The sequence below is a fragment of the Mixophyes fleayi genome, chromosome 5 (genome assembly GCF_038048845.1).
Source record: "Mixophyes fleayi isolate aMixFle1 chromosome 5, aMixFle1.hap1, whole genome shotgun sequence".
Classification (NCBI taxonomy): Eukaryota; Metazoa; Chordata; class Amphibia; order Anura; family Limnodynastidae; genus Mixophyes; species Mixophyes fleayi.
Genome location: NC_134406.1, coordinates 65,452,179 through 65,465,042, shown reverse-complemented (window position 1 = coordinate 65,465,042; position 12,864 = coordinate 65,452,179). Strand labels below are relative to the sequence as shown.

The following is a 12,864-nucleotide window of genomic DNA, read 5'->3' as shown; positions in this document are numbered from 1 at the left end:
TGCTGGTGACAGTATTACCGATTCCTATTATAAATTTTTGGTGTGAGCTTAAGCGCAGTTTCCCTCTCTCTCTCTCTGAATGAATGAATGAATGAATGAAATTTGATAGTTACAATGAAAGCAGTTGGAGATGTGGCAGCATCACATCCACGTCACATCCACCATAAAAACCAGCCCATGTTAACCACTGTGTATATATATATATATATATATATATATATATATATATATATATAGTAATTCAAATTTAGTTATAAGTAAAGTGAAAGAAATAAACAATAATTTAAAAGAAGGATCATGTTGGTATAATGTGGTAGAAGGTGAATTCTTAATCCAAATCAATTCTTCTTGTAATCTACAGGAAATGTTTTTAATTAATTGCCTAATGGGATTCTTAATTTATCAATCCACATGAAAAAAACTTGCAATCCATGTAAATTTTTCTTGCAATCCACAGCAACTATTCTTATTAGTAATCCGAGGAATCTTTTTGTTATCCATGGGAAATGGTTTTAATTTGTATTCCTGTGTGGTCTTCTTGTAATCCACAGGAAAATCTTCAATTTGTGATCCACAGAAAATATTCCCTCCCCAAAAATGTCAACACGCACTGCTCTGCTAGGAGCCCCCCTAAATGACTCTTAAATGAATAGACTCGGGCTCCCGTTAGCAGCTCAGAAAAAATAAGCTTCCCATGTTAGCAGCTATGTAATTTGCTGACACTGCGGGATTCCAGGAAATTCTCTAGATTAACAGACAATAATTGAACATATTAGCAGTGCTGGGAAACCCTATTGACATCAGTAGCCATAGTAATTTCAATGAAGTTTCCACATGTATCGCACAACTCCACTGAAATGAATAGGCCATTGGAATGAATGAGCTATACAGTAAAATGAAGCTAAGTACATCCAAATAATATGCTATAATGCAAACACACACAGTTACATGTATGCTAATGGTTATGGACACATACATTAGGATGTTTTTACATGCTTCTGCATGTTTTGTATTTTTAGATAGCACCCCCACCCCATCAATGTAGCACTTCAGTACTGTACCTCACAGGAACATAATCATTATTGTTTGACAGCTAGCAAAGAGCTATCAGATCTGAACAGAAAACTGAGCAGTTGAATAAAACTGCTGGGACTGTAATGAAGTGACTTGAGACATGACTGGACAGGAACCGTAGTGATTTAGTAAGCTATTACATTCAATCTTTCCCATTCCAGTCTTTAGGATCTTTACAATTGGTTTAAGCATCATTTGTTGTCCTGCTGCTAAGGGTTCCAAGTGGTTATGCCAGGAGCATGTGTTACATGCCGTTAAGGATATCCTAAGGTGAACAACCCCATTAAAGTAAGCCACCTCATGACTGCTGTAATGGTAAGCTCAACAGATATTTTGCATGTAATGTAAATATTGACCATTACCTTGGTAACCAATAGTAATTATTGTTTTTCTTGCTGATTTGCTTACTCCCCGTTCTCTCTGTCATCTTAACTTCATTAGCATAACTAATATATTTATCAGTTATATATCATTTTTTTCACTGATTATTTGTTGTTGACTTATTAGAAGGACATGTTATATAAAAAGCAAAGCAGTGCTATTAATGTTTAGTGTAGTCTCTTTTATGTCATTGTGTAGTGTTGTGTATCAGGTGTTTATTAACCAGAGCGAGACAACTGAATTCCATGCATTGGTTTTAACCACTGTGTTTCTCCAATCTGTTAAAATGTTAAAAGTGTTATCTATATTCAATCACCACCTAGCATTCATTACCCAGAAAAAGATAACAAGATGTGGTTAATCTGATTGTTTGAAGTTGTGAAGCTGTTACCTCTCTATTTGCAGTTCTGTACTAAGTAAGGCTAGGTACAAATTGAAGAATTTTCCAAGCCACGTGTTATCTGCAATGACTTTACCTTTGACCGAAGGTCCGATCGCTCAGACGATTAATGCATACACACTAGTCACGCTTTAGACGATTAACGAAAGACCGACCGTCCGGGCAGCGACCATATTGTTGTGAGCGAAGATTAGAATTTTGTACACACTGAAACGAATTATGAGGTCCATGTAACAATATCCCCCAAAAATTTAACTAAAAGGCAGAGCATGTTCAATAGTAACCACCCCAAACCTCATAAAAAAGCTAAGGTAACACGTTTTCTTCATATATTCGTTGGCATGTGTACAGTGTACGTTCGTTCGCAAACGCACATAAAATTTTTTTTTTTTACTAATATGGATACTGTTGAGGAACAACAAGCAACTGCTCTTTTTCTGCTCGCTGTGGCAAGAAGACTGCAAGTACAGACCCAAAGGGAAAGAAGGAGAGAATAGATCTTGTTGGACAAATGAGTGACCTGCAAACACCGCACCACGTGGGACTGGTACAGGATCCAGAAATTAACATACACACGCCCCAAAGGAGTCGCAGCTTGAGGAATTATCGCCAGTTGCTCGTGGATCGATCGGATACTTATACACACTACATGATCGTTAGGTGGATTGGTCGGAAAATATTAAACAGTACGACCAACCAATTGAGCCAACAATAGACACTTTCGAACGACTTTCAACCATCATGTCAATATACACACTAACCCGACTTCCGACCAAATGGTTGTATGTCGGCTGACTTGCCCAATTGTTGGACGAAAATGCTCCACTGTGCACCCAGCATTAAATAAGACCTGTTTGTATTGCTCATTCATAAACACCCTCATTTTAAATAGATAGATCCACCACTATTCATGTACTCATGCTATTTGTATACTTAGTTCTCCCTCTGTTTACATACATAAGCTGCAGTTGTGAAAGGGGAAGTATCAAAACAACAGTAGCGTTTACTAGAGAGTCAATGAAATAACTTTAGAGTTAGCCTTATTTTACTTGAATTCGGTATACACATCTAGTTGGCCATGCTCAAGCTTTTTCGGTTATGAACAATCCACATTAACATAGAGTAGGATGGCTTATTTAAACAGTGGAATTCAGCAACAAGAAAACGTTTGGCCATCTAACATAGACAATATTTAAAGATAAAATGATAGGTACAATCATGTTACCTGTGCTAGGTAGATCCACTCATATCATATAAATGATTATTTCTTGAAATGTTTAAAAATTTTAAGATTTCTGTTTCTGTGTTAAACCTTGTCAGTATATTAAAAGCAAATGAAGCAATATTTGCATATTACAACATCAAAAAATGTCAATGCACATTACCTCATGAGAATCTATCCCATTATTGACAGACCAGTTGGTTTGGAAATATTCCAGCATTCTTTGTTTTAGTTGTTGTGGCAGGTGATGCACCCGTATAAAATCCTTTAGATCCTTGGTTCTTGTATGATAAAGGGACCATCTGGAGTACATTCGTTGGATTATAGCAGTCACGTTACCAAACACCAAGGCATGCATTAAAGCTATAAAAGAGAAAAAGCAAAACACAACAAAAACGTGTTACACATAATAATTATTGCAAGTTAATGGGGATTAAAATTGTGGTTTGCATTTTTTTTAATTTACAAAATATAACTGGTTTATATTTAAAAGACAACTTTATGTGTGACCGTACACTCTAGTGTTGTGCCACTCCCTGACCGTAATATAAATGTTGTTCTTCATCATCATCAATATCATTTATTTATATAGCGCCAGCAAATTTCATAGCGCTTTACAATTGAGGTCAATCACAGTAATTAAAAATACTAAGTAATACAGACAAAGAGGTAAGACAGCCTTTTTCGCAAGCTTACAATCTATGGGACAATGGGAGTTAGATACACGAGGTTAAATCTTAAATATTAATAAGTCACTCAAAAAGTCCTGCAAACTTTCCTGGTCCCTGCCGCTGTCCTCTTAGGCGGTGATAGCCGTGATTCCCAGTATTCCCTGCCATCTTGGTATTGGATCTGCACATGCATAGACCTGCATGGTCCTCATCCATTGATCTGCTAATTATCTGGGGCAGGATGTTTAATGCACCTGCTCCTGTTGCCCAGTGCCTGATCTTCAAGTCATTCCCTTGGTAGTACTTTGACCTGGCTCCCTACGCTCTCAAGCACTTACCTGTCCGCAGGCTGATCAGCATCCTGTATCATTGTCTGCAGTGTTTACTTACCTGTCCGCAGACTATCAGCATCCTGTTCCATTGGATGCAGTGGTAACTTATCTGTCTGCAGACTATCAGCATCCTGTTCCATTGGATGCAGTGGTAACTTATCTTTCTGCAGACTATCAGCATCCTGTTCCACTCTCTGCAGAGGTTACATACTTGTGTGCACGCTATCCTGTAATCTGCTCTGTTGCCCACTGAGGCCATAAGATACCCTACAAACGATCCTGCTTCATCTACCACCGTTAACATGTTTCTCTTTACGAGTCTCACCTAGTGCTCTCTCAGGGGGCTGCGACCTGCGGAGCAGAGACAGAAAAGTCCATACCTTCTTTCTGTGGTCCTGGCGAAGACCATCTGCTCCATTAGACTCCGTGCCTCTGGGTAGAGTCAAGTCAGGCAGACCTAAGATGTTCTTTGCCTTCATGACAAAAACTCTGATGCGATGCATCTTAACAGACTGTTCTGGAAGCACACTGCATCTCCTAGCATCCAATTGAATCTACCCTTTAGAGTTGTGTTTTTTTTGTTCAAAAACATAAAATGAATACTACAATCCACCTCTCCTACAGGAGCACAAAGTCAGAGGGATACAAGGGTGGGGAACACCCAGTCCAGTCCAGCAATGAAGTCAAAGAACAAAGAGCTGTACCTTTATCAATTCTAATACCGTCATAGAACAAGGAATCCCACCCAGCATTAAGTTGAGTTTTAAACACCAAGCTCTCTCTATACCTGTCAGCAGTTAAATAAGAAGATCATATTAAATTAGAGAAAAATAAAATTGCATCGTAGGGCATTTACAAATTTTTCTGGTTGTCCTTGCTTATTTTTTCCCAGTGCAAGAATAATTAGTCATATTTTATAAGGAAAGATAACAATGGTAACTGGGAAAATTATGTTTGTGGATGCTGACATATGTGTTTCTTGGCATATACCCCGTAATGCAGATAGGTTTTTTTATGAACTGCCTTGTGGTCAAGAGCCCAGTAACGTACCTCCAATGTTTTAATTGTATGCCATATGTTGAAATAATTATTATTGCTATTGATATTTTATATGAAAATAACATTGTGGTTCATGTAAAAAATACAATGTTTGTTAAAAATTCAGAGATTTCATTTCTGCTACTATAAATACATATGTGATGATAACTAATGAGTTACATTAGATATTTTCATAGTTTTATTAGAAAATATTAAATTAATGGAAGTATTTGTTTAACATAAAATACACTTTAGAATTGCAGGGAATAATGGGAAAAGGAACATATGCTCAAGAGACATGTACAACCAATCATTGGGTCCTTGTGAGAATGATCAGGAGGTAAATGTATCAAGCTGAGAGTTTGCCTGCGGGTTTGAAAAAATGGAGATGTTGCCTATAGCAACCAATCAGATTCTAGCTATCATTTTGTAGAATGTACTAAATAAATGATAGCTAGAATCTGTTTGGTTTTTCAATCCCGCCGGAAAACTCTCAGCTTGATATATTTACCCCCAGATCTTTCTCTGATTCCACTGTAATAGTGTGGGAGACCTGTCAAATGTAGTATTCTCGTTGTTGAATTATTAGTAAAGTACTAACAAGAACATTTTATATTGTTTTAATTATTAATTCTGAAGACCCTATTTTAAACAACAAAAGGAAAATAGGGTATCTAAAGGATGCAACAAAATTGCTTCTAGAAACCTGTAGGATGAGCAGTGTGTCCAAAAATACTGCTTAAGTTATAAGCAGTTGCAGCTCATTTTGTTTTTCACAGTGATAAGGATGGAATGATTATTAGATGACCAATTATTTGTTTGCTCCTAGGGTGATTCCATTGCCCAAATCTTTTGCAGGTCATGCCACACATGCTTGTAAAATACCCCATGCAAACTTGCAGCAGTGTTAGCATTTGGTCACCTACCACAAACTCAATGTCCCTTAGATTTATTGCAGCTTGACTTCATTTAGCTTCCTAAAGTAAAACATTTTTATTATGTATTGGTATGTATTTATTTATTTTATGGATTGGTTGAAGCATTAACATGTGCAGAGACCATTGCATAGGTAACTCTATATAAACCGTTAACTGACTTTGTTTGCAGATATGGACTACCTTTTGTTCTTTCCCCTACTGTTCAGGTCACATTAATCAAGTGTCAATCCTTAGGTATAAAACAACAAACTCATACTCCTTACCATCCACAAACTAGCGGTCAGGTGGAGAGATACAACGGAAGTATTAAAAACAAACTTGCTAAGGTCCAATAGCAAACAAGCTTGGATTGGCCTGGTGCCTTACCTATGGTGCAACTATCACCTTATGAAACCCTGTAGGAAGAGGGTAATATTGGACTGAATCCCATAGTCCCAGATCAAGTATCTCTTCAAGTTGGACAAGAGTTAAAAAAACACTCTTATCTTCAACCATAAACAGTTTGTTGACTCCCTCCCCAATGAACCAGATGTGTAGCGTCATACCATGCAGCCTGGAGATTTGGCTCTTGTTGAATAGTTCCTAAAGAAAGGAGCCCTCGACCTGAAGTGGAAAGGACCATACCAGGTACTACTGAAGAGGCATACTACCATAAAGGGTATCAGAATCAAATTGCAAAAAGATAGTGAAAGAACAAAAGGGAAATGCTGACAAGTCAGACCAAACCCCAAATCCCAGTGACTGCACAGTCACAATCACAAGTGGAACATATAAATGCCCTGGCATGTGTGTCACTACCTAAGATATCTGCCTGTAAAGATTAAACTTGTTATTTTAACTGCAACAATGGAGGTTGCTTCCACAGCATGAACTGAGAACTGTCAACATCTAATGTGAATAAAATAAACAACTTTATATTTACTTTACAAGACTTTGTAAGACATTGTGCCTTATCAGACTTTACAGTTAATGTCACAATTTTTTAGACATATATGGCATGTACACTTTAGGAAGAACAGTTCACTATATGCTTTCAAGGCTACATTTAGATGGAAAAAGACAAGTAGCTTAATATTGCAACCGCCCTGCGCTATTTCAAAATGTGGAGTGCACATAGTAGGCAATTTGGGGCAATTTAAGCTGTAGTAATTTGACCTTTTGGGCAGACTTGATTTCATGTTTTATCAAACGCTTGGATAATTTGAAAACACAATTTTTGCATAATTTATCAAGAAAGATTAGAAATCATCTTGCTTTGTCATACTAATAACCAATATAAACATATCAAAACATGTTTATTGTTGCTCTGCTAGTTAACCTTTAAAGGTTGTATATTCATGCACAAGAATAATTATGTTACATAATTTAGACCTGTAAATTCAAATAATGAAAATTGAAAATGGCTTAATTAGATATTTTACAGACTAGCATTGCTTACTTTTAAATTAATATTATTTAGAAAGTGTGCTGTTTTCTGTATTGATAATAAAATTATATATAGTCTGATGCATGACTCTTATTTATATTTGTTACTAATTGATTTTTCATGCTGATTTATGGAGCACTGGATAAATTGAAAATGTTCATGCATAAGTATTTATACTTAAACTTAATGGGGTAAACCATATAATTTCCTTTTAAGTATCCAGCCTGCTTGTTCTATTTATATACGCAACACATTCATGTTGAGTAAAATAGAGCAACTATCCAGTAATACATTATATTCTTTTCTGATAGTCTATGTAAATATGATATTACTTAGTAAATTAGACATTTACATTTTGAAAAACATAAATGTTAAAAATGTATTGCTAGAGTTGCACATTCATTATTTGGCAGCTCATGGGAAATTCAATTTCATACCTTGAAAAATATAGTATAATTATATAGGTTGTTGTGATTTTAATATCTTTGCCATATGAACAATTTACTGTATGCTATAAATGTATGATATGCTTTTGTAAGTATACATTGTAATTTTAGAAGAAAATGTATTACCTCCAATTAACATAATACATATAGAGAAGATCTTCTCTGCATCAGTGTTAGCAGAAACATTTCCAAATCCAACACTGGTTAGACTGCTGAGTGTAAAATATAGAGATGCAATATATGTGCTTCGGATGGTAGGACCACCTTGTGTATTATTGCTATAAAATGGTGATTCCAGTCTTTTTCCTAGTTCATGAAGCCAACCTGTTAATAGAAATAACAACACAATAATTAACATAATCAATATTTATATCAATAACGCAAACCTAGATATGTTTTATACATCATCAATAGAAATGTAACATTACAGACATGGGGCCTGATTCATTAAGGAAAGACAAAAACTGAGTACATTTTCTCCAGGACAAACCATGTTACAATTCAAGGGGTGCATGTTAGTTTATTATTTTTCACATAAGTTAAATACTGGCTGCATTTTCATGTAACACACAAATACTTGATAGCTTAATTTTTTCACTGATAAAGTTGATCTAGGTCATGCCCAACCCCAACTATAAATTTGTCATCACATTTTAAAATTTACCTCCCTTTCCAATGCAACCTGGTTTTACCAAAGTGCAATGTTACTCCTTTTTTTTGCTTTGCACTCCTTAATGAATCAGGCCAATGAAGTTTATGCTACAATTCTGACTCTAAATACTATGACACAACATTACAATATGAGCCACTAAACTAATCTGTAGAACTCATGGATTTTTTTATATGATTTAAATGGCAGCATAAATTTATGACAAAAGCAATGGTACATGAAAGTATAATTGAATGCATCATCTTTTTGACATGATGGAACTAAACAAGCTGTGTGTTTAATTAATTGTAAACAGTGTCATTTTCATCTAAAAGTTCTAAACAGAGTAATCAGTATGAACATACAAGTAGTATGATGGCTTCTTGAAAGGTGATTAGTGAAGAAGTTGCACTTTGAGTGATCACTTTAACCCCAAAATGAAAATGTTCACATATGAACCATGAAGTTAAAATACATTGTTCAGTGTTAACATGACATTCAATTACAGCTCTGTTAAAAAGTGCAAGGTTTACCTTACTCCCAATCACACTGCTAACAATGGCATATTAAGCTGGGTACACACTATTGCAATTTTACTCCAGATGTAAATTCTGTAACGATTTTACCAACGACTGAAAGTCCCGATAATTATGCAGATTCATGCGTATACATCTACATCATTTACATTCAAATCTGAGATCTGCAACTCTCTTTACGATCTGCTGAGAAGTTCGAGGCTCTGTACACTCTACAGATATCTCCCTGTGCTGCTGGCCATGAATGCATACAGACTTCCACATTTGCCTGACATCGTTCCATTGTGGATCGTGATTTTTAGAAAGTTTAGAAAATAAAATGTGATGTGTTTTGGTACAATAAAACAGGATCGTGCTCTTGCAATATCTGACCAAATGGTCATTTTTAATGTGATTTGCACAATAATTGCATTAGTGTGTACCCTGCTTTATACAGATCAAAAACTGACATTTTAACTGCTGTGAAATCACTTATGCTGTCCCGGTGTATAAATCAACGATACATATAGTGCATTTCTGCAGAACAGTTCTAACAGTCCTGTCATTGACACTGCTGACTCAGGGAAGCTAACTGCTAATATTGCAACTTGCTGCAGAGGAATAGAAAAGAGCGCTGAGGACATATTTGATTAACTATAAACACCAGTTGTTTCAGATAATTACCCAGCTAGTAAGAAACAGCCTTTGATTCACAATATATTAATGTCAAATGGTGGCTTTACTTGCTTGACATTTTTTACTATTCCCAATAACAAATATTACTGTACAATGTCAATATAATATGTATGACAAATTGGACTGAATCAATAAATACTGAATGTTAAAAACTCCTTAGGAATAAAAAGATGGGCCCTTACTTATTCCAATCCAACTTATATGATAGGGTATATTAACTCTCGTTCGGTAGCTAGCAGTATGATCTTAGTGCAGACCTTTTAAGAAATATATTCATTAAATATTAACATTTAAAATGCTAATTTGTTATAGACATTAACTTGGCCATTAAGCCTACGAAAGAACAGGTCATGAAAATTGTATACAGAATAAGAGAAATTAGTGACAAAGCGGCAAAGAATTGCAGGTACAAGTTCTTAAATCCTGTTCATGGAAGTTAAGGACAGTTGGCATCTATTAAATACTTGAGAGAATCAATATGATTAACTGTTTAGTAAGTACAAAACAATGGGTAGTACTAGAAAGATAATGTACAGTAACAAAAAACTATATTATCAAAGTCACCTTTGTTGCTTTAAAGTTTCAAATGTAGCTTTTATAAAGTATTTTAAGTCATTCAAATTTAGGTTTTAATGGGTTGATTTTTTATTACATTCTTTTATTCATGCATTAAAAATGCTCAGTTCAGCACTCTAAACCATAATTTTTGTTAGAGATGAGCGAAAAATAATATTTTTTCTTTTTGACACTAGAAACATTGTTTTGCATTTATCCACACCAATCGGATGTTTTTGGTTTAGCTTTTGATTTGGGATTTTACCCAAAAATGTATATTTGGTAAAATCAAGTAATTTTAAGATTAAGTTTTTGTTCTTACAATAGTATTTATATAATTTCCTTTCATTTACAGTCTTTATAATGACCACCTCACAAACGCAACATTATAAGCTACATAGAGCTGACTGTACTTACACCCGTATTAAATAGATGCGTGTAACATTTAAATTAAATAGATGCGTGTAACATTTAAATTAAATAGATGCGTGTAACATTTAACATTTGGGGTGCTAGGAACTTTGTGCTAGGCATTTGAGGGTTTTTCTATAACACATTGCCTTCAACTGAAAAGGCCCACTATCCAAAGTGATGCAGCTAATTTGACATGCAGCAGAACCAGAAGAATGAATTAAATTTGCCATCTAATGGAGGCTTTATTTTAAATTGGGCTACAGTCACCCAACAGCAATGTAAAACATTTCAACCTAGTGGGCAAAAGGTTTTACTTTTAAATTCCGTTAACAAAAATGCTGAAATTTGTAGTCTCATAAAGAATCTGTTTAAGTTTTTCAATCTAATACATAAGAATGGTAATTAGAACAACTAATGATTGTGTAAAAAAATCAGCAAGTTTATTTTTGAAAGACAGTTTGGTTTTTAGTTGCTTATGGTAAAGAGAGCTTTTGATTTTTAAGTTTAAAGCAGACTACATTATGGCTTGCTGGCTTGCTGAAACTATTCATTTTTCTAACATTGCAAGGTAGACAATATCAGTGCAGACCTGAAATCAAAGGGTAAGGTGAGTCATTTTCATGAATGAACTTACAATCTAGTGGAAAAAGGGCACAGTTGAGACAAGAACATATTTCAGAATGGATATTGGGATAGTTGTGAGGATGTACCAGAGTGAGTATGGTAACATCTAATAAAGAAGTGGGTGTTCAGTGAGAGTTGAAAGATTTGAAAACTGCAGGATAGCTTGAGTAGGTATTGAAGAGCATGAAAGGAAATCCCTTCCATAAAAGTACAATGTGAGGCAGAGTATTTGAAGATGAAGTTTGAGATATATAAAGGGGTGATTTTGAGGGCTTTTTATGTGAGGGTAAATAATTTCAATTGAATTCTGGAGAATATGGGAGACAGTTTAGAAGTTGGCAGAGTGTGCAGCATATATGGAGTGGAAAGATCATGCTTTTTGTGGCAATTAGAGCAGATTGAAATAGCGATAGATGAGTGAGGGGAAGGCTAGGTAGGAGTAGGGTACAGTATGTCAAGGCAGGAGATGATGAAAGATTGGAGAAGAGTTTTGCTTTCATCTTTGGTAACCAAAGAATGTATTCTAGCAATATGTCGAAGATGGAGGCAATATTGCTGGGAGAGAGATTGGATGCAATGAGTAAGTGGGTTTGGGTGAATGCATAAATTGTGGTGGTGGTGTTGTTGATGGTGAGGGAAAGTTGAGAGAAGGTGATGACTCTGAGAGGAGGGAAACTGGTTATCTCTGTTGAGGTTTAGGTAGCTACAAGATAGTAGAGAAGGAGGAGGTTATGGGATGAAAAGAAGATTTGGGTGTTGTCAGCAGGTGGTAGTGGACGCAGACTAAGATAATTCTCCAATAGAAGAGTTGTAGAGTGAGAAAAGCAGAGGGCTAGTAGAAATGGAGGGAAACATATGTCAAATGTAGAGATGCAGCAGGAGTGGTTGAATTGATAGAAAATGACCCAGGGAGGAACTGTGTCACAAAGGCCAATGGAGTGAAGGGTGTGAAAGAGGAGATGGTGAGAAACGGTGCTGAAAGGAGCAGAGAGGGGAATTTGGGTGCAGGTATAGCATGAGGTAAGGTGAGACTGAAGGAAAAAAGGTTGTAGTCAGACAAAATGGGAAAGCCAAGTTGGATAAACTAGAGATGACGCAGAAGCAGGAGAAGATGAGGTTCAGGAGCCAAAAAGATGGCAACACAAATCATAATTGTATTCAGTGAGTCCTTGCTGAATAGAGACAAGAAAATACTTTGGCAACTGAGATATCTGGGTCCAGCAGCTGAATTGAAATGGTAGTCCATTAGATCCTTGAAACAGCCTTGTTTTTGGTGTGATACCACTAAGCACTACTGTTTCATTTACCACCACTGGTTTCCACAAGTTTAAGTTGCCTTATATTTGTGAGAATGAGATAATGTGGGAGGTAGGCATTTGTGAACCATGGAGTATGCACTCGATCGTATCATAATTCACGCTCCAACTGTTGTTATTGTTAGCTCCTTTGTTTATCAAGGGTGCTGTTAACTGCAAATGGTTTG

General features: G+C 35.8%; 1 protein-coding gene across 1 annotated transcript in view; it reads right to left on the bottom strand.

The window, feature by feature from the left end:
• The window catches only part of KCNH8 (potassium voltage-gated channel subfamily H member 8), a 325,816-nt gene that overhangs the window by 69,860 nt on the left and 243,092 nt on the right, over positions 1-12,864 (bottom strand). The window contains exons 8-9 of the mRNA XM_075212321.1: positions 8,055-8,252; positions 3,241-3,440 (exon numbers count right to left, since the gene is read on the bottom strand). Of these exons, the coding sequence (XP_075068422.1) occupies positions 3,241-3,440; positions 8,055-8,252 (398 nt within the window). The remainder of the gene's footprint in view (positions 1-3,240; positions 3,441-8,054; positions 8,253-12,864) is intronic.